Source organism: Lithobates pipiens, unplaced genomic scaffold (genome assembly GCF_037356315.1).
Source record: "Lithobates pipiens isolate NorthernLeopardFrog02 unplaced genomic scaffold, aLitPip1_a1.2 Scaffold_30, whole genome shotgun sequence".
Lineage (NCBI taxonomy): Eukaryota > Metazoa > Chordata > Amphibia > Anura > Ranidae > Lithobates > Lithobates pipiens.
In genome coordinates, this window is record NW_027507791.1 from 127,412,308 (window position 1) to 127,437,505 (window position 25,198).

Genomic DNA, 25,198 nt, shown 5'->3' on the forward strand with positions numbered 1-25,198 from the left:
ATGCGCCGGCCGGACGCAAATGGACAAACGCGTCGTTCCTGGGTACAATTCCTTCGTAAGGGGTGATGTCAGCACATGCTTACGATGTGGGTTTATGATTTAGCGCAGCTTACAAAATTTTTAAATTATGGAGGCTGGCTCCCTTGCATTAACCAAGGTAGAAACTACTGAGCCTGACAGCCCATGCTTCTTCAGAGTGTGGGTCTCAATAGCCAGACCATTAAATTTAGCATTTGTAAAGTAGGATGGAATACCGGACATTGCGAGAGAAGGTCTGGCCGTGATGGTAGAGTCCATGGGTCCCCTACTGCCATCTTTATGATCTCCACATACCAAGATTTTCTGGGCCCCGCAGGGGGCTACAAGAATCAACGACTTCCCTTCCTGCTTGATCCTGCGAAGAAGTCGTGGACGCAAGCAGAATAGGAGGGAATGCATAAATCAGTGAGAACCGATTCCACGGGAAAAGCAAGGCATCCTTTGTTCTTGACACAAAGTTTTTGATTTCTTTGTTGAACCTGGACACAAACAGATCTATTTCTGACATATTGACAGGAAGATATCAGGGTGAAGGAACCATTCTCCCGGGAAAAACTGCTGGCGACTCAAGTAGTCCGCCTGCCAATTTTCTATTCCTAGAATGAAGACTGCCGATAGGATATGATTCACCTTTCTCTGGGCCGCACAACTTCTGCTGCCTTGGTGATGAATATAGGCCATTGCTGTGGCATTGTCGGATTGAATTCTGGCAGGAAAATACCGTAAACTGAACGTTCAGGCCCTCAGGACCAAGAGCTCTGCCTGAATTTCTAAAATTTTAAAGGGGCAAGACCATTTCTGATCTGGGCAACTTCTCTTGGACAGTTGCCTCTTCCAGGACTGTTCCCCAACCTAAACAAAAAAACGTAGGCATATGTTGTTACCACTTCCAAGGTAACTGAAGGAAGGATTTTCCCCTCAGTAGATTTTTGGATAGTAAACCATAAACTGAGGCTCCGGCGCACCCAGCCTACAGTACCTGATATTTCCAGCTGGTCTCTCATCCAGGTACTAACCAGGCCTGACCCTGCTTAGCCTCCAAGATCAGACGACATTGGGCGCTATCCTGGTGATGTGGCCGTAGGCTTTGGAGTCAGACACATTGGGAATGTAGAGCTTGAACCCTTTGTTCCAAGTCGATAGACTGCTGCAAAACAGTGTCCTCGAATGAAACTGAGCATAAGAAATGGCCTCGAATGAAGCCACCATCTTTCCCAATAACCTCATACAAAGTTGAACAGAAGAAATTCATCTTGCTTCGACCACTTAAATCAGTTCCTTTATGGCGCTGATCTTTGCCTGGAGTAAGAATACCCTTTTCTGGGTGTACCCATGATCGGACCCAAGTATTTTAGCCTTCTTCATGGTTTTAAAGAATTCTCCTAGGTTGAGAATCCGACCTAGATATTCCAGGTAGTTAAAATGTGGTGACCATACTTTGATCTAAGCAGGCTACTGGCTGGTCTATCAAGAACAGATCTACTAGGTAAACCATAATCGTTTTATACCTTGGGCCCTTAATCTGGCTAGAAGAGGGGCCATAACCTTTGTAAACAATCAAGGTGCGGTAGCTGGACCAGAAAGCAGAGCTACACACTGAAAATTAGGATTTTTCCACCTTGAAGTAGATATTACTAGTGAGCGAGGAAATATGGAGGTATGCATCTTTGATGTCAATGGACACCAGAAGTTCTCCTCCTTGTAGGATGGCGAGACCTGATTTGGATTGAATCCATATGAAAAGAGTGGTTATATTCAGGAATTGAATTTAGATTTTTGAGATCCAGAATGTCCATTTGGATTTGGCAAAGTGAAAAAGAGAGGTTTGAATCAAACTCCAACCTCTATTCTTACATGTGAACCCCCATGATCACTTTTTTTCTTTTTCTCTGGATCCTTAGAATCATTTGATCTGAGAAAACGAAGAGACGTAAACTCCAGGTTGTACCCTGGAGCTATTGAGGAAGTCCCCCATTCGTCTCTACACTCTTCCTGCCAGATCCTTGAAAACGGCAGAAGAATTCTCCCTATTCGATTGAACCGGACGGTGGAAGCCGCCATGACTGCCATGAGGCTGATGCCCCTGGCACAGGAGAAGGCGCTTTAGAACGAAAATACATTTACTCCTTTTCTTAAATGGCAAAAGGGGCGCTTTACACTAGAATTTCTTTGGATGTATTATCCAAAACATCCCCAAATAGCTGCTTCACTGAAAAAAGGAAGACTAGCCAGGAGCTTCTTACAAGGCGCTTAGCGAAGGCCACAAGGCCTAAAGGATAGAATCTCTCATAGCAAGTATTGCAAACACAAAGCTGCCTCCTGAGCAGGATAACCTTGAACACCTGTTTAAACTGGTCTATCAATGATTAAGTAATTACTGTCAGAGAAAAAAAAAAAAAGTGTTTTTTTTTTATTTTTTATAGGAATTCCACCTTTTTATCCATTGGATCCCCAAGCATTTGAGCATTGTCTGCTGGACAAGTCAAACTTCTTCACAGAGGATATAGCAGCGTTAATTGCTGGTATAACCTACTCAGTAAATTTCCTCCACCATAGAATAAAGTGTGATAACTTTTAGGAGGGGAAAAAAAAATGCTTATCTGGGTGATCCTCTCAGATACAAAAAAGCTTTTCCAGCAATGAATGGACAGGAAAAGGCCTGCACAGCTTGAGGAGGCTTTATGGAACCCAAACACTCAGTTAAGGGTACATAAATGTGGAGTGATCAGTCAGCAAGAAATTGCACCATCAATATTAAGATTGGAACAGCCGATTCTCCCTCATTTGACACCTCAGAAGAAGAGTCATCAGCCTCACCACTGTCCCCTGAGGGAATTAAGTCTTCTCCTGCCCCTAGTTCCTCAGTTTGAGGGTCCTGGGTAATGGAAGAGAACCTGTCGCATTTTGACTCACACTGGGATGTGATTAACCACTTAAGTCCCAGACCATTTTGCTGGCCAAAGACCAGAGCACTTTTTGCGATTCGGCACTGCGTCGGTTTAACTAACAATTGCAGTCGTGTGACATGGCTCCCTAACAAAATTGACGTTCTTTTTCTCCCCACAAGTAGAGCTTTCTTTTGGTGGCATTTGATCATCTCTGCAGTTTTTAATTTTTTGCTCTATAAACAAAAATAGAGTGAAAATTTCAAAAAAAAAAAAACAAAAAAAAAAAAAAACACATTTCTTGCTATAATAAATAACCCCCCAAAAACATTAAAAAAACACATTTTTTTTCCTCAGTTTAGGCCGATACATATTCTTCTGCATATTTTTTGGTGTTTATTGATTGGTTTGCGCAAAAGTTATAGCGTCTACAAAATAGGGGTTCGTTATGGCATTTTTGTTAATTTTTTTTACTAGTAATGGCGGCGATCTGTGATTTTTATCATGACTGCGACATTATGATGGACACATCGGACAATTTTGACACATTTTTGGGATCAGTCATTTTTACAGCGATCAGTGCTATAAAATTGCACCGATTACTGTAAAAATGGCACTAGCAGTGAAGGGGTTAACCACTAGGGGGCTAGGGAGGGGTTAAGTGTGTCCTGGGGAGTTATTCTAACTGTTAGGGGGCATGGCTACGAATGACACTTCACTGATCATAGCTCATGGTCACAGGGAGCTGATCAGTGACAGTGTCACTAGGCAGAACGGGGAGATGCTTGTTTACATTATCTCCCCATTCTTCATCTCCGTGATATTCTACTCACAGAGCTACCGGCAGGGTCGCAAATTCAAAGGGACGTACCTGTACGCCCATTTGCCCAGCCGTGCCATTCTGCCGGCGTATATATACACACACATGCGGCGGTCGGCAAATGGTTAAAGTTAAATTTTTTATTTAAAATATCATAAAATAAACAGGGGCTGCAGTGTTAAACATTTCATGAAATGTCTGCAACAACAGTTGCAGACATTTCATGGCACCCCCCCTTTCTTTAAAAAAAAAAAAAAGTTTTCCCGACGGGATCGCCTGAGTGAGGGGTAGCGTGGAGGAGACCTGGAAGCCGCCACCGAAAGAAAACGGCATTGCCGATCATTTTTAGTTCTCCCTTATACTCAGCCTCCTGAAGAGGGGAAGAGTTCAGCCCAGGTGGGGGTGTCTGGAGGAAGAACCCCCCCCCCCCAAACTTACCAGGAGGTCTGCCTGCTAGCCAGGGGAAAAAAAATAAAAAATCTGCTGCTTCTGTGACACAGCGTGACTGAGCAATCCACGAGAAGGTACGTGCTCCATACAGCCCCCAGTGGTGACACTTAGACATGACAACATTTACTTTAAAAGGAGACATTCTATAAGAAAATTTAAAAATGCCTTCGAAAAACTCCACTTACCTTTGCCACAGGGTTTTCTGTGGTAAAACCAACAGACCCAATCGTCGCCCTTCACAGTGGGTTCCGTTAACAAACCTTCAGGAACCAGGGACCCTTGAGGAACTCACAATCCCGGACCTGTAAAAAGCACCCCACCGGTAACACTTTATGGCCTTAATACCAAATGTACTGGAGCCCAGGGTCCAGCTCTCTAAAGAGCTCTCTCAAAAACTAGTTTCTTCGGCTATGAGGCCGGGAAACCATTCATTTTGGCCTAAAAGACACTTTGAATGGATCCGGCTGCATAGCTAGCCCCAAAAAGGATTGCTCCAGAGGAGCTCAGCACTGCACATCTTTACTCTTGACCAACACCTTAGACACTGGAGAAAAAACAAATACTCCCAGTAGCGAGAGGGGTTATATAGGGAGGCAAATTCCTGTTTAGGTTGTGCCAGTGTCCAGCACCTGAAGGTGGACTATAACCCACATAGTAATTACTATGGCTCTGTGTCCCATGATGTACGATTAAAGAAAAGTGCTTTGACCCGCCTGCCCGTGTGACATGGTTAGGTGCCCGATTCACATATTCCCCAAGAGGGTATCCCAAAACCAATATATTTTAAATATGTGTTCTTAACATTATGACATTTAAATTAATTTGTATATTTAGATCTATGAATGTATATCCATTTTTCTTTGAGACATATTTTTAAGGATTGTAATGAAATTATATCTATATGGTGTATGACTACTTATTCTAAGAGGTGGTTTCAGCACTTTCAAAGTCGTAATTTTTTCTTCTCCCTACCCTTCAAAAGCCCACTCTGATCCTTAGAGACAGATCCTTTGGTGTCCAGTGTTCTATTCCACCATGCCAGGACATCTTGTGTGCCCAGAAACATGTGCCACTCCCTGCAGGGCAAATAGAAAATTAGATTGTTCTCAGGCATCCATAAGAGAATAGGATACAGTACAGATACCTGGCAAGCCCACAACAAATCCCCTCTGGGAGTGGCTCCTCTCTTAAATACTTCCTTAGCATATTTTCAGGTACTGACTGAACATCTCTATCCTCTGCTGGAAGTGATGTGCAGGTGTCAACTTGGAAAACTCCCAGGTTGTCCAGGGTGCACCCAAAAGGCAGCAGCACCTGCCTAACCAGAAATGCATCACCGCCATCGGAAGTGATGCCGGTGCCAGCTCAGTACACACAACCCCCAGATTAGTCAAGAGTCCCAGAGGCTGCAGCTACGACTTAAAAAGAGGGTAGCAAGAATTTGGTGTCACTCCCGCTGCTGAGAATGACCGATTGGTGTCCTTAGCTGCCAATACAGTGCCAGTACCATGCGGGGCCCCAGATCTCCAACACAGCTACTGCTGCCAGAAGCCACACCCTACTTACTGCCCTCTTGGAACCCCCAACACGTGGACTGCCATTGAAACTCCCATTGTCGGGTGAGAAAGGTTACTGGCGTAACTCCACACCAAATTCAGAGAACGAGATCCAGGAAAAGATCAGGGAGGCTCTCAGGTAAGGGGGAACCAGGTCCTTACCCACAGAGGCAGGCAACCACAATAACCTAGCTGAGGGGGGGGGGGGGGGGGGGGGGGTTGGGGGAAGTCTTCTTGGAGGGTCAGAAACATAATACCTGGAAACAAGGGCCCTTTAATGTGGTTCTTAAGCCACTGTATTGTCTTAATGCAACTCTGCGTGTCTGATAAGGATAGGTGTCCCAGTGTATGAGTTATAAAAAAAAAAAAAAAAAGCCAATCTTATTTTATAGCGCCGCTTACGTGACCGGCCACTTCTCCCCTCACCCCCCCCCCCCCCCCGATCTGACAGCTAAAGCAGGAGGGGCCGAGAAGAATCCCCCACTGAAGTCAGGAGGAGAGGAGGAAAGAGGCGGGCCGTCACATAAATGCTGATCAGCACTCTGTAATAAGATATAGAAAGGCAGTTTTTATTTTAATAGAGGCAAATACCCTAGGGAACCTAACATTAACAAACACAGAGGATTGTTTGAGAACGTAAAAAGTAAATTTCAGCAGCAGGAGGGGAGGGGCAGGTACCGTACTAGCCGACAGGCTGGGGGGGGAAGAGGGGGACAGAGGAGAAACCGGATGACGGAAACACATAAAACAGACTACGATGACAGGGCTCAAGCAGCAATGATCAACTGGTCAGTTTACAGGGGGAGGGCAGAACCAGCCAGACATTTCAGGTGATCGAAGCGCCAAAATTACAGAGCACAAGCACTGTGCTGTATAACATACTTTAAAAGAACAGGATCTATATCTATCTTATTTTTTAAGTGTAAAAAAAAATAAAAAATACATAAAGAAAAAAACCTTTAACCGCTTGTGCACTTGAGTTTCCTTTAGAGGGAGGAAACAACCATCTCTCGTGTAGCTATCCCGAAATCACTATTGTAAACAGTTTTGAACACCGAGTGGACAAATGTACATAGAAAACATTGTTTGCGTTCAAATCTATTCAAGAATATTTGCTTTATGAAAATGTAATGTTCCGTTTTTACCATGAGGCCTAAAGCATATCTAAACCCAAACATAAAAAGGTACCGTATATACTCGAGTATAGGTCGATCCGAATATAAGCCGAGGCCCCTAATTTACCACAAAAAAAAAAACTGGGAAAACTTATTGACTCGTGTATAAGCCGAGGGTGAGACATGCAGCAGCTACTGTTACTGTGTCCATCGCAGCCTGCCTGTGTCCATCGCAGCCTGCCTGTGTCATTTTGCACCGATTTGTGACAGACGGCGGCCATTCCACTATTCAAAAGCCGCGCCTCCCTGTCTGTGATAGGCGGAACACTCAATTTCCCAGCAGTCAGTGTTCCGCCTATCACGGACATCCTCTCATCCTCGTCCGTAGTATGAGGATGAGCGGATGTCCGTGATAGGCGGAACACTGACTGCTGGGAAATTGAGTGTTCCGCCTATCACAGACAGGGAGGCGCGGCTTTTGAATAGTGGAATGGCTGCCGTCTGTCTGCACGACACACAGATCGGGTAGGCAGACGGCGGTGACTCGAGTATAAGCCGAGGGGGGCACTTTCAGCCTAAAAAAAAAAAAAAGGGGCTGAAAATCTCAGCTTATACTCGAGTATATACGGTAATACATCACAGCTTACCAGTCCTACCTTGTGATAGTCTCCTGCTGGACCTGTCAGTAAGACACTTCCTGGCCTAGAGGGATAAAACTCACTTGCCCGTGTCCTTAATATAGGGAGTGTACGTCTGAAAAACCCCACAGGCTGGTTGTACACAAGTCAAATCGATAGATTGACTTATGTTCAACCAGCCAGCATAAACTGGTATCGAAATTCATCCGTTCCTTTCTGCACTGGCTGAATTTCAACCCACGTATGGCTGGCATAACAGATCAAAAAATTTACAATTTAAGAAGAGTTCATACTAGACAGACATTCTTTAAACCGAGGCTCAGCAACCTGTAGATCGCAGACAGGTGACTGGTAGATCTCAGTCTGGGCTTGCTGATACGCCATCCTAGAGCATCAGAGTGCAATGCAGAGGGATTATTTGTAAAGTTGGAGCTGTAGTAGGGAGCAAAACACATAAGCTAATGAGCAACGCCAGCAGCAGGAACAAAGATCTTCAAGGTCAGTGTGAAGCAATACACTGGGCATATTTGTATAGAGCTGTTTTCACACTGAAACTGCAGTTTACCCATAGAGTGGGTGCACTGCAGTGCACCTGCAAGCTTTCCTGTGGGTTTGCTGCACTTAGACTTCTATTATATCCTGTTTTACCACCCACCCCCAATGGTGCTGCTGCCAAATGCAACCAAGAGCTCATTCACAAGTGTAGCAGCACTGCTGCTTCTCTGAAAAGCGTTCTGAGTGTGTTAACAGGTGGTCAAGATGCGATATGTTGCCTCCTCACCACTTGATTTAAACCCATGATTACCAGGCAATTAACGTGATTGTAAGACGGTAGTACGGCAATTAGAGGTTTAAATCAGGTATGGGGAGGCGACATGGTGCCCGGTGATCTTTGACTTCTCCCATGTTGCTCAGGTAGATCTTCACATCTGTAAAGGTTGCCTACTCCTGCTTTAAACTCTGCCGCAGGGAAAAAAAAAAAAAAAAAAAAAGGGGGGGGGGGGGGGGGGGTGTGGGGCATCATTTTAAAGACAATCAACTTAGAGTTCACAAAAGAGATTTATTAATGCTGAAAACATCTATTTGCATTTTAGTTTGTTGTGAAAACAAATTAAAGTTTAAAGTGTAAACATTCAAAATCGTAATTACAACAACAGATGTACAAGTGAGAAAGTGTTTCAGTCACAAAAGAGGAAATTGTGTACAAAGCTAACTAGCACTGCTATATACAAAATCGTGATCTGCCATCTTTAAAAATAAGCAACTAAATAAAATACATATACAGTGCAATATTAAAAACAGCTACTGTTATTACAAAATACAGAACAAAAATACTGCCATAAACCCTGCGAGTAAGGCAATGTGTTGCAGAACCCTTAGTTAACAAGAATAGCTGGAATAATGGTGGTTGAGAATTTAGAAGGAGCTTCTAAGTGCCCTTATTGATTGGCTCAAGATCATGGCCGCTCCACTGGAGATCCAGCACCTTCCATCTAGATCTTGGCAGGCTGAAGCACTGGTGCCATCTTCTGGATCCTTGTCTGATGCCTGAAATCCCACAATGTTATCGCTCTGTCCTTAAAGCCCTTGCCAAGCAAGGCTCTTCTGTGTCATTGAACAATCTCAAAGTAGTGCAAAATTGCAAGGATGTGCTGAGGCATAAATATATATCCTGTATACAGGGCCATTCCAACAATAGAGACCAACATGGAATCTGAAGAATAAGAGTTAAGGAATTCCGTAACAAGAGTAGATTTCACTTTTGTTCAATGCTGGCAGGCGTCCCAGCCATAGAGAGATTGTTCTTAAAAAGGGAGGTGGTTAAATGTAGGAGGTACAATGACCAGTGTTATACCAAAACATACAAAAACACACAACTATGGGACCCCTCAAATGTCAGCAGGACCTCACTGTTCCATACCATGTTTTCTTGGTAAAGTCAGCCATATAACAGTAGAATTTTGCTGGACATTTCATTTTGGAATACTTTTTTTGTTTTCTACTGGTTAGCGTTGACAAATTAAAGTTAGTTTTCAACCATTGTGACAAGAAAATTTTAGAAATATTTTCCATCTGCCACCTCACATGAAGAAAATTCAAAACTGTAAATGTGGTTTTTATTGGGGGGGGGGGGGGATTAAATATATTTGTAGCAAAACCTGTTTAATCTGCGATTCTGTTCAAACAGTTCTGGAGGAAATTTTAAGGGCTTTTGAACAAACTTAGTGGATTTTAAAGAATAAGTTCACCATTAGCGCCATGTTGCACCTATATTTAGCATAGCATTTATGCAGCACCCCCCCCCCCCCCCCCCCCCCCACTGACAATGGGAGAGGGTTCTTCTCCCCACAGCGGTCACATTTTAAGTTCTCAAAGAACCAAAAGAGTGTTGATCAGCTGCCTCATAGTTCACCGACACTCCCTGCAGCTGAGGAACAGTCTGTTCATACGGAGGTATGGGCACAGAGCTCTCAGCAGTGTCTGAAGAAGCCTGAAGCATCCGTGATTCACTAATCAGGCTTTCTAAAAAAAAAAAAAAAAAAAAAAAAAATAACACTTTTCAAAATCATGTGCATTTTGTTTTATGAAAAGGTGGACTTAGCCTTTAATAAATGGCAAGCAAGGATGTTCCAACAAACTATTTTTAGAATTTTTCCCAAACACTTAAAGATCTGAATGAGTATGGCCAGCTTAAAGAGGAAGTAAACCCTGATGGGTTTTACTTCCACTTTTTTTTCTCTCTGCAAAGTAAAAGCATAATGGGCTAGTAGTATGCATGGCATACTAGCCCCTTATATGGCACTTACCTGCAAACGAAGCCTGCAATGTCCCCACTGATGGCTGAATCCATCTTTGCCCCTCTTTCTTCCAGGGCTGTGGTCTCAGGCTCTGCGACTGGCCGGAATCCTGCGGGCGTCATGGCACATGCTAGCGAAGAACCACCACAGAGGCCAGTTTCTTCTCCGCGCAAGTGTATATTGTAAATATAGCTGAATGTATTCCTAAATGCATATAATATAACTAAAGAATAATATTTAGCGGTAATAATGCCAGGGGAAGTTGATCCGGGGAGCAGAGGACACTGAGGGGGGGGCCAGAGGAGCCTGGAAGAGGACAGAGGGGGACCAGTGCAGCGGGGGGGGGGGGGGGGGGGGAAGGAGGGAGCAGTCTGTCAGCTACTTTAATGAAATGTATACAGGGGGGAAAAAAATATATCGGTGCTTGTAACTCCCCTCACGACTGCACGATCGCCTCCCACTGTCCAGGTATCAGATAAAGCTTTGGAGCATTTGCCAGAGTACAAGTACTGAAGGCAAATACTCGGTATCGATACTAGTAACGGTGCAACCCTAGTTGAATTAGATGAATTTTCTTCAACCTATGTAACTATGGGGGTCAATTTACTAAAACTGAAAAGTGCAAAATCTGGTACAGCTCTGCAAAGAACCCAATCAGCTTATATGAGGTGAACAGCCAGTGCCATTTCTGCCGGAAATGAGCCATCTTGAGGAAACTGTAAAGTGATTGCCATTATGGTAGCACATCTGATTGCATTCATGCCTGGAACGCTGCATCATTTACTGCCAGTTGTTTACAATTTAAAACTGTATTACATGGTTTATCAGTTTCAGCAGACAGGAGAGAAGCATAAGCGCTTCAATGGGACTTGCCTACAATAAAATACATTTTTAACCCATTTTACACTTTCACAATCAGCACGTTATCTTGTTACTCACCATGTGCACTGATACACGTGTTACATATTAAACTGAATATATCTAGTCAGCATATTCACAATGTCATAAAATAAACGCTTGTAAGACCATAGTCGGACACAGTATCTGTAAAATATAAACTGAACCTTATCCATGCAAACTATTATGCAACTAAAATCCTTGCATGTAGGTTCCCACTGCTCTAGAAGCTCAACCAAGCAAAGTATTGAAAAAATATTTGCAGTACATCTCGGTAATACTATTACATTTCCCCATGTTTTATCATTTAGAAGAACCTGCAAGTACAGGAAAATATCTTCTGATCTGCCAGAAATGCACTCTTCTCCAAAATCCTGTTGTGAACTGAAAGCAAAAGCATTTTTTGTAGCTCGAGTTGTCAACCCTGCCCAGCTTCTCAACACCAACCCTTTACTAATTTTCCATTTCTTTCCTCAAAGGCCAAGTTCATCTTTTCTAAAATCCAGCTCCCCAATACAACAATAATGTACCTCAGTTGTAGAAAAATACCAGATTTCTTAAGGCCTTACCTTAGCTCTCGCTAGATTTCTCAGACTCCCTGGTATACAGACAAAGCAACCAGTAAGACACAGGAAGGAGTTTACCAGCTGACCTCATTAGCAAACCTTCACCCACCAACTAATGCCCTGTAGACATGATCCAAAAATCACTGCTTTAGAAGAAATTGTTCGATAATCTGATCGTTAGTACGCAGCGTTCAAGAGCCGATCACAACCGTTCATCTGATATTATCTGATTGCAAGCACACAAAATGTTTTCGTGTACGATACCAGATCGTACGATTTTTGTTTAATTGGTACAGTTGTAATCTGAAACTACAATACAAATACATTACATCACTTCTGTTTTTTTTTTCCGTTGTATGAGAATTTTCTTAATTTTCATTAACCATGTCAATTTCTACTTGTGACTAGCAAGCAAAAAAAATATTTTTTTGTATCGTGTTTGTACGGGCAATAAGTTTTTACAGCACTCAGCATTGAAGTCAATAGGCTGTTCCATGTGTGTCATTGGAAAAAACGAGCCCAAAAAATAAAATAGAAATAAAAACATGCACGCCAACCACTCTAGGTGTGAATGGGCCTGATAGTGAAATTGGTGCGTTTACACAACAATGAGGCTCCAGTCACATCTGTGGGTTTCCAAATAAATGCACAGCATTACATTTCAAGGCACCCCAAGTGTGTCAAACGCACCAATAACTGCAGTAACACACCAAGCTCCGCTCCAAACATTCTGGAGCTTCTTAGGAGCAATGGTTGCATGTAGGGCAGTCCATTCAAGTGAACGACTCCCCTACGTGCGACAAGAGAAGACGCTCCAAAACATACGCAATACGAGTTTTTGCTACATGGAAATATGAATGAGGCCTGACAACTGGGTGTCACCGTCCACTCCCTCCTATGTACTTGTATATCGATGGCCATATACTATGCAATCTGTATTTTGTATCAAATCAGACAGGCCTTTGTACTACATAACCGAAGGGAGATCTAAACTAGATTGTACAGGAAATGAGTGGAAGGAGGCATTGTAATGATGCAACAAGGAAGTGAAAGCTGAGGAAGTGATGTATTTTTGAAAAGATTTTCAGATTCCAAATCAACTGACAAGATTTTACACCACCTGTGGATAAGGTAAGTGAGAGAAAAGGACATTGAGATGGCTGGGCCAGAAAATTTAATTGGAAAATGCTTCTATTTATTATGAAGACTGAAATTCTGCCTGAAAAGGTGAACTTCTCCTACAAGGCCTGGTTGACACCTATGCATTTAGTGCTTTTGGCAGCAACGCACTACAGTCCATTTCACATGGTTTCCTATGGGACACATTCATATCTATGCTTTTTTCAGCTGCTGCGTTTTTTGGAAAGGGTCAGGCACTTTAAAAAAAAGTAAATTTTTGGTTTAATAGCCTTCAACTGAGAAGCATGTAGTCATTTTTTTGCCGTGATTTTCTTTTCTTTGCCCAACAACAAATTGGCCAAAAATAAATAATCAAAAACACGTGTGCAAAAATGCACTTCAAAAAGCACTGCAGAAACAGATCAAAAGCAAACTGCATAGGTGTGAACCAGGCCTAAGATAACATATGAAGTGGGCATAAGAGCCGGTTCACACTGAGGCAGCACGCCGACTTGCAAAACTACTTCTGTATAGAAGTCAATGCAAGTCGCCCCCAAAGTAGTACAGGAACCTTTTTTCTAAGTCGGAGCGACTTGAGTCGTTCCTATTAGAATGGTTCCATTGTACAGAATGGAGCGCGACTTGTCAGGCTACTAAGTCACCTCACAAGTCACCCCTGTGTGAACAGAGTCCAAGACAGCTCTGAATTTCTCACAAATGCACCAACACTCTGATTACATGCAAGATCCCAGTGGGGGTTCCCCATGATTAGCTTTGAGGAGTATTCCCATTGGATGCAATGGCAGGCTGCCAACTCTCATAGCTAATTGTGGCCACTTGCATGTAAATCGCTCATACAGCATCACAAGTGAGTGACTGGCCCTGGATGCAGACTGTGTGTGTACTGTATATATCTCCACAAATATGCTTCAGTTATCAATTGTTTCTTTAATGTATGTATGTTTTAATGTGTACAACAGCCCTCAAAAAACACATTAAAAATCTTTCCAGAGGTCCCCATCTTCATTAATTTCCTATATGCTGTCTCCAGTCAAATATTTGCTCAATAGCTTAACTCCCCCCTGTAGGCACCCATTAAAATAAACTGAAATGTAAGCCCAGGTTCACACTGCTCCGACATGAAAGTCATGCAAATTCCGATCCGACTTTGCCCTGCAACTTCAGTCCGACTTTGATCGGACTTAAAGAGGAGGGCCGATTTAAAAAAATAAATAAATACAAATTAAAAGTTAGCAGCTGCAAACACTGTAGCTGCTGACTTAATAAACACACTTACCTGTCCAGGGCGCCCGCGATGTCGGCCGCCCGAGGCTGACCCGTCCCTTGGCTCTCGGGTCCCGGCGCCGCCATTTTGGCTAAGGGAAACAGGCAGTGGAGCCTTGCGGCTTCACTGCCCATTTCCTACTGCGCACGCGCGAGTCGCGCAGCGCTTTGTGAATGGGCCGCGCTGTGTTCCCAGAACACAGCGCGACCCATTACCCAGAAGACGCCGCACGGAGGAGAGAAGATAGATCTCCGCGGAGGAGGAAGAGGCAGATTAGGATGATGTGCCTAGCAACAGGCATTTCTGGCAAGTAAAAAAAAAAAAAAAAAAGTTTTAATTTTTTTTTTTCTGATTTTTATTTTTTGTTTTTAATGTATTTTTTTTTTTCAGGGTGGCCCTCCACTTTAATGTGACTTTTTACACTCTATGGCATTTAAGTCGGACCAAGGTAGGCAGGAACCATTTCTATAGTCAGAGCAACTTGTGTCAGATCAGTAAAGACGGCTCTTAGAGAAACATTTAAATTTGACATGTCATGAGACTTGTATGCTCACAGTTCGGATTCCATGTCGCACTAGCGTGAACCAGGCCTAAGGGATGATCAGCAATGAGTCAGACTGAAATAACACATCCCCAGAATCCCTTTAGACAAGTATACTCCCTCCTGCTGGCCACTGGATGGTGCAGACGTTACTTTTCCAGAAGTAGGTATGATAGATGATAATCAAGCAATTGACAAGCAGGCTGCATAGCTAAAGCTTACTCCATTCAGTGGACAGCTCTCACCCTGGAACATGGATGTCTAAAGTATGAAAGGGTGAAAGGGCACATCCCCAGGCACTTTTGCAATCAGCAGAAAGCTGATCTTATACCCTCTTTGCTAAAAATCTGTTGTAAAGAGCTGCAACTACAATAATAAAAAAAAAAAAAAAAAAAAACACACACAGCTGCAGCTACAAGGATGGACTGAGGGCCAGCAACACACTTTCAAATGAAAAAAATATATATAAAAAAAATAAAATAAAAAATTAAATCATTACTATTACAGTGTCTTGAGTCAGGCAATGTTATTAATACCTTATATAATGAATGCGACTTGAGTACTTCTTTAACCGCTAGAGATCCGCGCTATAGCCAAATGATGGCTACAGCGGGGACCTGCTTTGCTGGGACGACATCTAATGACGTCGTCCCGTGCACGAGCGGCGATCACAGATCGGAGCAAGGGGTCGATCCCGACCCCTTACCATGTGATCAGCTGTCAGCCAATGACAGCTGATCATGTGATCACAACAGAGCCGGTAATTGATGATTGAGGGCAGGTGATCCTGGAGGGAGACCACTCCTCAATGGAACAGGGGTGCACTGAACAACCAGCACAGGTGTCCAGTGCACCCCCTGACCAGTATTCAAACAAATGCCCACTGCCCCGCCTAGAACCGGGAATTTTCTTTCGTTTTGTTTAGAACTGCACGATTCTGGATAAAAAGGAGAATCACAATTTTTTTTTGCTTAGAATAAAGATCACGATTCTCAGCGGGCCAACTTTAGTGTTTCGTTGTGTTCATCCAACTGCTCCTAAATGTCCGTTTACCAGCAGCAGTGTACATGAAGCCTAAGTGGTTAAACTGCCCTCATTTGCAGACCGAAGTTCATCTCTCTGATCTAAAAGAACCAAATGATACAATGTTTCTTTTTATCTCTCAGCGCTGAGCAATGTTGTGATAAACTTTGCCAGCTGACCTTTTGTTTTGACACCTTTCAGCAGAGAAGGGCTCTGCATTTGAATTGTGAAAAAAATCTGCATTAAGATCATTAAGGGGGTTGAATTGAGATTGCAATTCTTTTTTTAACGATTGATCAAGCATGTCTAGTTTTGTTTGACATGCGTCACCCTTCCATGTGCTCCTTTCTGCAGGCGCTGGTTACAGATGGGGGCAGTGGCCATTTGTTTGCACCTGTCCTAACCAATATTCAGCATGTGTATGAATGTTATTCTAGAGCTGAATTTTATGAAACAGGTAGGGCAAACAATTTCTGCACACCTATCTCATGAGAAACCAAGACGTTGTCAGATCCTTCTTATACAGATGTGCTGCTTCATGAAGCCATCCCTTAACTCCGTTTTGCTAGGATCACATTATTGGAAATACTTTGGAGATTGCCATTACCCATTTGCTAACCAAATATTAGAGTAAAATGGTAGCCATTACAAAAAAAAAAAAAAAGTGAAAACATAGCTTGAATGGAGAGATTTATTACACCTGCCTGAGCCATTTATGCAGCGTTTTCCATCCCTCTGGGGCTTTTGGATAAAAGCAATCCAACTAGTTTAGAAGAGTCAGGTTTACTTAGCTTTAGCCTTTGTGTTCATTAACAGTAATATGCCAAAAAGTTCTTAAAGTGGTTGTACACCCTGTACAACCACTTTTACCTACAGGGAACCCTATATTAAGGCTTGCCTGTAGGTGCTTGAAATAGCTCCTAAACCTCCACGGTTTAGGAGATATTCACTAAAAAGCAGAGCACCATGACTACGACGCATGCACCGTTTAGAAAGGGAACATCATGCCCTTTCTAATAGGGGTCATGCAGTTACTGGCGGCTCCCGCGTGCATGTGTGGGAGTGATGTCACGCAACTCCGGCCAGTCACAGAGTCGGAGTGCGCGGCCCCGGAAGGAAGAGGGGCGAAGATGGATGCTCCCTGCTAGTGGGGATATCGGTGACATCGCAGGCTTCGGTGTCAGGTAAGTGACACATAATGGGCTATTTTGCGATGCATAGTAGCCCATTATACTTTACCTTTGGGAAATAATGAGGAAGTAAAACCCATCAGGGTTTACTTCCTCTTTAAGGCTGGGTTCACACTGCTGCGGGGGGAGATCCGGATGTGATCCGCAAATCACATCCGATCTCCGTAGCGATGCGAGTTCAGCCATACAGATAGTATGGCTGAATTCGCATCGGTCCCGCAGCAAACTCGCACGGGACCCTTTTTTTGGTCCGCAACAGAATCGGATCGCATGGGGGTTCACACCATGCGATCCGATTCCTGTGCGAGTCGGCAGATCGCACTGCAATATGCGGACGGATCTGGGGGTGTCATTAACATATCATTGACACTCCCAGCCGTCCGCATAGGGCAGTGTGAACTGCCGGCGGGAGTAATGCGATGCGGGAAAAGGCCGCGGATTCGCGGCGTTCCCACATCGCAGCGGTGTGAACCCGGCCTAAAGCTAAAGATCACACAACCTGGCTGTCAGAAAGCTGTTCGGCATTGCATACAATACACTATGAAAAGCGTATTGCAAACACAAAATTTGTTGGCCCAACAACCTTAAGTTACAGCTGAACAAATCCTGTATTAGTGCAGCCGGAGACCAGTCGTGTTCCACTGGGAGATCAAACACAGATTTGTTTCAGTAAACAGAGGCAAAGGCTTGCTGGTTTATAGCATGTCATTGCTCCTAAAGCTCGACATACACGTACAGATATATTTTGTTCAATAAGATATCTAACCGATTCCTCAGATGCCCGTCAGAACACCAAAACAATGCCTGCATCTGATTGGATGCAGGCCGTTTGGGCAAAAAAAAGTTGACTGAAAAAAAAAATAAAAAAGGCTCACGCACAACGCAAAATTTCCACCAAGTGCAATGCAGTTATGGCCAGCTTAATTCTGGGCAGTAATAAAATAATGTTCCCACCCCCCCTCTGATGAAAAATATAATGCTTATTTTACCAGGGGAGGATCTAATCTCAGTTCACGGCTCTACAGTCTTCCTACCAACAGGGTCTGGTTATGATGACCAGTTTGCTAAAACTGCACTTCTTGCAGGTCTCCAACTGGTCTTGTTACCACCCCTCTTACCGACATAACATACAATGCAGGACCAGCAGCCACATCCTATCCAGATGATGGAGCCACTGGCCCTATATTATACAATAATATGTAGGAGAGCCTGTTCACATTTCATTGCCTGAGAGTGGAGGAACAAGCAGCTGTTGCAGGACTGTGCTATGAGGCAAGCATTTCTGTTGGTTGATGAAGCATATAGGGGTAGTTTTTGTAGCGGATAAACTACCCCTATATGCTTCATCAACCAAGAGGCACCCATTGAGGGGGGAATTTACTAAACCCGAAAGCATACAGAATCTGGTTCAGCTGTAGATAATAGCCAATCGGCTTTCTGATTTAGGTTTTGACAATAAAACCTAGAAACAGATTAATACCATTGATTGAGCCTCTGATGTGACCAGCGAAACTGGTGAGGCCTTGCCACAGCCTTATTCTCATGACCCTATTGAACTTGTGATGGCACCCACGTGTCAGTGTTTTGAAAGCACCCTGCAATGGAATACTGATTGCTGCTCCACAACCTAAAAGATGCTCCGTAATCCACAGCCGCTACCCCCTATATATGCGTCCAGCTCCTTTAAGGGGGCCAGGCACATGAATTACAGTGGCGGGGGTGTTTTTTTGAAGCACCTGATTAGAGCCAGAGGCTCCAATAGGGTGGGCTTGTGGTGCATGAGCCCACCTGACAATGCCCGATCCCTGCCCAATGCCTAGCTAGGGAAAGTGCTAGTGGACTGGCAGACAGCAAGGAGGGGCGAGGTTGTTTGCACCCCCCCCCCAAAACAAAAACAAAAAAAACAGCCCCCCACTAATGTAGTAGCATCTTGTAGTGATCGGAGCATTGATCATTTTTACTTACTCTACAGAAAGCCATTTAATCCATCCGTTTAGTGAACAATTGTTACTTCTTACTAGGGCTGCAACTAACGATTATTTTCGTAATCGATTAGTTGGCCGATTATTGTTTCGATTAATCGGGTAATAACCTTAAAAAAATAAATAAATAAAAAGTGGGTCAAATTGACGTTCATTTTCAACCACAGTGACGGGAAAATTTGGAAATAGAAAACTTCTTGGGCAAAGGAATTTTCAGACAGTGTATGTGGTTTTTGTTTAGAAATGAAGTGAAAATTTCAAACAAAATTCTTTCATTCAGCAAATGTACAAAGATTTTCCATCTGAATATTCTCACCTGAAAATTGATCCGTGAGGCCAGCATAAGGCTTGGTACACACCTATGCAGTTTTTGCTTTTGCTCTGTTTCTGCAGTACTTTTTTCTAGGGCTGCAACTAACGATTATTTTCATAATCGATTAATCGGCCGATTGTTTTTTTCGATTAATCGGATAAAAAAAAAAAAAAAAAAAAAAAAAACTGAAAAGGGGAGAAATATATATATATATATACACACACACACACATATACATATATATACATATATACACACACACACACACACACGTGTCTCTCTCTCCTCCCCCCCCCGTATAGATGACACATTCCTCCCCTCTCATATGGTGTCACTGCCCCACCTCCTTAGTGCTCCCCTCCCCCCCCCCCCCCCTCCGGTGTCTCGGGTTTTCTCACCCCTTCATGGTGACAGCGGCTCCTCCTCAGTGTGCCGGGATGGTGTGGGGCGGAGTCTCAGTCCGGACCCGCTACACACGTGACTCGGCCGACTCCTCCAAATGGAGCGAAGGGCACCCCGAAGCCAGGAGATGGATGCACGCATGTGCAGAGCACAACCTCCAATCAGGGCAGTGCTGGAAAGTGGCCCGGCAAGAGCTTAACGCTCCTGCGCTCTGCGGCGGGTCTATCGGAAGGCTGCTGGGTAGAGGGGGGAGGAGGAGCCAAAAGCAGCGCAGGCGCGTTGCTGGCGGGACGTCAGCTGGGTGGAGAATGCAAGCAGGCGTAGCTGCATGGTCATGGACGTGGTGCATGCGTAGGACACGGGAGGATACACAGGATTCTAATGGACCGGCAGGGGGGAAGGTGCAGACTAGGGGTGCAACGGATCAAAAAACTCACGGATCGGATCGTTCCTTGCATCAGTCACGGATCGGATGAATTTTCGGATCAGCAAAAAAAAAAAAAAAATTATATTTAAATAAAAGGTATAACACCATCTCCCCCCCAATAAAATGCAGCTTATTACAAGCATAAAAACATAGTCAGCATATCACTGATGATTTGCGCCAAGCTCACCACTGAAGTTCCTCCAAACAAACAGACCGCCGTGATGAGTCCCGGGATGCCTATTGGCGCAAATCGTCAGTGATATGCTATGTTTTTATGCTTGTCATAAGCTGGGGGGGGGGGGGGGGGGGAAGAGATAGTGTTGTACCTTTTTATTTAAATCAACAATGTGGCTGTGCCAAGCAAGTGGAAAGGCATAGATAGGATTAGATAATAACTAACTACTATCTAATAGATAGTAGTTAGTTATTAGGTTAGATTAGGTAATAAATGTAGTGGTACCTGTATAAAAAGTTTTGAATGAGGGCAGGAAAGGCATCCAGTGTGACTCCTCCAGAATTCCTTCACTTGAGCTGACACAGGCTGAACACCGCGCTGGGGGTGACATCAGCGCGCAGCTCGCCGCCGCCGGGTGTACCAAGATGGCCGCCAGCTCCGGAGCTAGGCCGAAGCCGCGACCTTTCCTAAGGCCGCGGCCCGCATGGTGCGGACCAACTAATCGATAATGAAAATCATTGACAACGATTTTCATTATCGATAATATCGAATAATCGTTTCAGCCCTACTTTTTTCTGTGCGTTTTGACTTTTGCACACGTGATTTTACTGCAATTTGCGTTTTTTTGTATTTTTTTGGGCAGATTAAAAAACACAAATTGCTGCAAAAACGCATTACATTCTTTTCTGCAGCTTCTCCATTGAAGTATATTGAACCAAAAAAAAGCACCATTTTGTGTTAAAAGTCCCTGACCCTTTCCAAATATGCAGAGGCTGAAAAAAAGCACAGATATGAACGTGTCCCATAGGAAACCATGTAAATGAACTGTAGTGCGTTTCTACAAAAATCACCAATAAACACAGATGTGAACCAGGCCTAAGACATTTAGTAACATAATGGGGTTAAAAAGACTAAAATTAGCCCTTTATAGTACAAAAAAAAGCAGATAATCACTACTGGAAGAGGTTCATTTTTTTACTGTAGAACAGTGAAAGTAATATTTACAGTAGTGATTATATTGTTGTACTATAAAGGGCTCATTTTATTTTATTTTTTTAACCCCATTATGTTACTGGCCGATTAATCGATTATGAAATCAATTGATTCGTTGTTTCAGCCCTACTTCTTACCAATTGCTAACGTTCGACCAGATTTATTTCTTCTTTTTGGATAGGGGCAGAACGAGAACCCCTTTCTGGTTTTACAGCTATCTGGGGCTCTGTTGGGCCCCATTAACCTAAGCTTTTGGAGTTTGAAGCTTTAAAACCTCATGTATTGCAACAGTGGCTGTTCACACATGAGAGTCCAGGTTCCTGTACCTCGAATGCTAAAGTTCCAAAAGATACATGAACTACTTTTGAGGCAGATTTCTGCATTTTTTTTGCAACGTCAAGCAGAGGACCTTTCCCCCAAAGAAAAAATAAATTAAAAGCCAGCTGCTACACCTACTGCAGCTGCTGGCTTTTTAGAATAGGCCACTTGCCTGTCCTGGAGTCCAGCAATGTCAGCTCCATAGCTGATGTTTCCTTCAGCTGTTGGGTGCTGCTGCCATTGTGGGTAAGAGACCCCGGCAATGCAGCCTTACGGCTTCACGCCAGGAACCCTACTGCACACGCACAAGGCCCCACTCCTCTCTCCTACTGGCCCGGCGAAAGGAGGAGGAGGAGTGAGCCCTGCGAGGACATCCTCACCCCCCCCCAAAAAGATGCCAAATGTGGCACCGGAGGGGGAGAGGAGACAAATGAGTGAAAGTTCAACTTTTGGGTGGAACTCCACTTTCAATATAAATGTCTGAATACACTTGATTCCAGTCATTTCAAGTTTGTTTGAGACTACGAGGACTGGTCGCTCCCCCAGTGCTTTTCATTAGCAAAAACGCCTGAAGCTTGAATATTTTGAAGACGCTCGTATACATACACGAAATAGCTAAAATGAAAACATCTATATAAAAAAAAAAAAAAAAAAATGCTCTGCTCAGTTGTGAATTCAGTCTTGGAGATTCCCCTAACTTACTGGCCCGGTGACAACAGATTCACTAGACAGAAAGTAAAGGAAAGTCTGCAACTGGGAAACTGCAGGGGTAGGCTTTGCATTGCTATCTATGTCCCTGATGGAGACAATCTCTCACTTCCTGTCTGATAAAACTTATTCCCGGGACAGGAAGTGGGAAGACATCTGTATAACTGAGCCCTGAATGGCAACAAAAACCCAACGGGATCTAACCCTTCCAAAGCAAAAAGAAAATGGAAGTTTTGTCTGGACATACACTGTAGTTACTAGTGATATTAGTAGCACGATTGGGCTACAAAAATAAAGTTCAAGCCTGGTCTACCTCTTCCTGGTGAATAACAGAATCCTGCTATCCTAAGCTACAATCTAAATAGCTGTCTACACTACAGGAGAGATACCGAGGTCAGCATGAGAACACATTGATCTGTGTGCTGGAAGGGTGCGGAAATACTACACTGAGGTCATCAATGCTCCCGGCACAGAGATAACATCAGGAAGACAGCAGCGAATGATTCATGATCATATCATGGTATATCTTTGGTTTAGTAACGCTCACATTAGATGGACTAGCCCGCTGACTATCATGTGTCTTCCGGAGAAAGCTGAAAGCCGCTCCCTCTGCAGAGCTTGTGTCACCGAAAACGAATTCCCCTGCTGGAATATTGTAACCACCGATGCATAAAGTCAATAGAACGTGATTTACAGAAGTACTTCCCTCGACAATGAGCACCCCAACTGCTAAAGAACATGAAAACTACAAGAAATCACAATCTGACTGTACAACCCACTTTTAGATTTACCACCAAGAATAGTGTAAGGGCAGACCTGGCTGGAAATAAATGGAATACAGACAAATTACACAAGGGCTAGTAAATCTAAAGGCAACTGCAAAGATTTTAACTTAAAGTCCTAACTGAATCCTGAATGTGACCTTTTGCTTGCGTTTAACTAGCCCTTGGGGGGTTCCTCCCACCGGCACCAACAACGGGGTCCTAGTCTTCCCACCGGCACCAACAACGGGGTCCTAGTCTTCCCACCGATACGCAATATGGGGAAACATTCCTTTCACTGACACCAACGATGGAGCACTATTCCTCCAACAAATGTTGGGTTACCATTCCCCAACTGACACCACGAATGGGACCCTATAGTCCCCTTCGAGACACACACACTAGGTCTTTTTTTGACCCCTTAACCACCAACTCTCCCAATCACCGACATCACTGGCATTATTATACACTACCCAAAAGGAAAAGGGGAATTGGCTTTGGATTCCCCTCTAGAGGGCCTATTTATGAGGTTTTCATCCAGGATTCACTTATTTTTCCAGTTGAATCCAATGTGTTAATCCTGGGTGAAAATCGTGTGAAACCATTATGAATTTAATTCAGAAATGTTTCCAGGTAAGTGTCCAGAGTAGACCACCATAACCGGAGCTGCGCAAGGAGAAAATTTAATAATCTATTTGTTTATTTTCTCAGCTGTATTTTACAAGAAGACTCCTTGTGCATCTCCGGTTATGGTGGTCTGAACACGCATCTGGAAACATTTCTGAATTTCCGAGTTTATCATCTGAACAATGTAATCCCTTGTGTGTAAACAAAAAGGGATTACATCGTTCAGATGATAAGCTCGGCTACAAACTGACACAAAACCAATAATAAAAAAAAAAAGTGGTTTTGCAGCAAATTACAGTCCAGCACAACACATCTATAGACAACAGACGGACAGATCTGCCGCCTCACAGAGGCCACCATCACCGTTTCTGCTTCCACAAACCACCAGTGCCAAGATGACCAGGAGGCAACCATCCATCCCTATGGGAGGGATCCTTCTGCACACACAGCCAGATAATGATCTGCTGACTCTGGACAGCTGGTGACGGAAGTCACCTTGCTGCACCCAGCCACAGATGGAGCCCCTCCATAGGGGCTGACAGGTGGATCTTTAACAAAATAGTCAGCAACACGAGCCATACACTGTACAATCTGCTTGCACAATCTTCTTTAGATCCACCAACATGTATATAGTAGGAGGGTCTGCCTGCATACAGACTGAATGGTAGTTTAGGTGTGCCCTTATATTATATGGTAGATGTTAGATCTAAAGGAGATTGTACGATCAGATTGTAGGGTGTGACGAGCACACTCCCCCAATACATACATGGAGGGGAGAAGACTCCAGCAGCGCCCCTAACCTCCTCTCCCCTGGGGGGAGCTGTTGAGGCCGGGTGGGGTGGGCGCCCCTCTCTCCCTGTAGAAGGATACTGAAGATGGTCCTCTCCCATGGCTCCAGCATGTAGAGCGCGGTGACCAGCAGGTACTGGTAGTAGAGCCAAGACATGTGCTTCCAGGCCCGGCCCAGAGAGCCCCCGTCCCCGGCCTCACACGACACCTTCATCCTCCGCTGTGTGCGATCTGCTCCGATCTCCTCCTTGTGCCGGAGTCCGGTGACGTAATGATTGTCGGAGCACAACACACCGCGTGACCCCGCGCCCGCCACGCCCACCTTGTTGCCACTGTAGCGGAGCGGGTGAGAAATTCTTTCCGCCGTCACGTGGGAAGAGGGCGGTCACGTAACCCGTGTGTTAGGCTGGGCCGGGTGTGGCCGGATGGGGTGATCCTCGTGTCATGGTGTGTGCAGCTGAAGGAGGAGGAAGGAGCGGGCCGGGGGAGAGAGATATGACTACAGAGGGTGACGTCAGACAGACTTGTCACATATAGAGGCCGGCACCTGTCGCAACAACATGTGTGACTTGCTGGTGGCTTCTCGGCTACTGCTGATGGAAAGCCCAGTCTGCCTGTTTAGTGAATGGTTTCACACTCTCCATATAGCATACAAAGAGCAAAGTCCAGAGAGCCCAGCCTAGTCATAGTTCACAATGGACTGACTCATTACTACCAGCTGAGGGAGGCCTCTACACAGCAGCCCTATCCCCTATTACCTGTACACACAAGTGGCTTCCTC

At 44.2% G+C, this 25,198-nt stretch overlaps 1 protein-coding gene across 1 annotated transcript; it reads right to left on the bottom strand.

Moving 5' to 3' along the window:
* Window positions 1-8,543: 8,543 nt before the first annotated feature.
* On the bottom strand, window positions 8,544-24,840 carry SPTSSA (serine palmitoyltransferase small subunit A). The gene is made up of 2 exons (XM_077464832.1): window positions 24,499-24,840; window positions 8,544-9,217 (listed from the first exon to the last, which is right to left on the bottom strand). Exons 1-2 carry the CDS (start codon window positions 24,629-24,631, stop codon window positions 9,114-9,116), a joined length of 237 nt encoding a protein of 78 aa, XP_077320958.1. The 5' UTR covers window positions 24,632-24,840; the 3' UTR covers window positions 8,544-9,113.
* Between the last annotated feature and the right edge of the window lie 358 nt (window positions 24,841-25,198).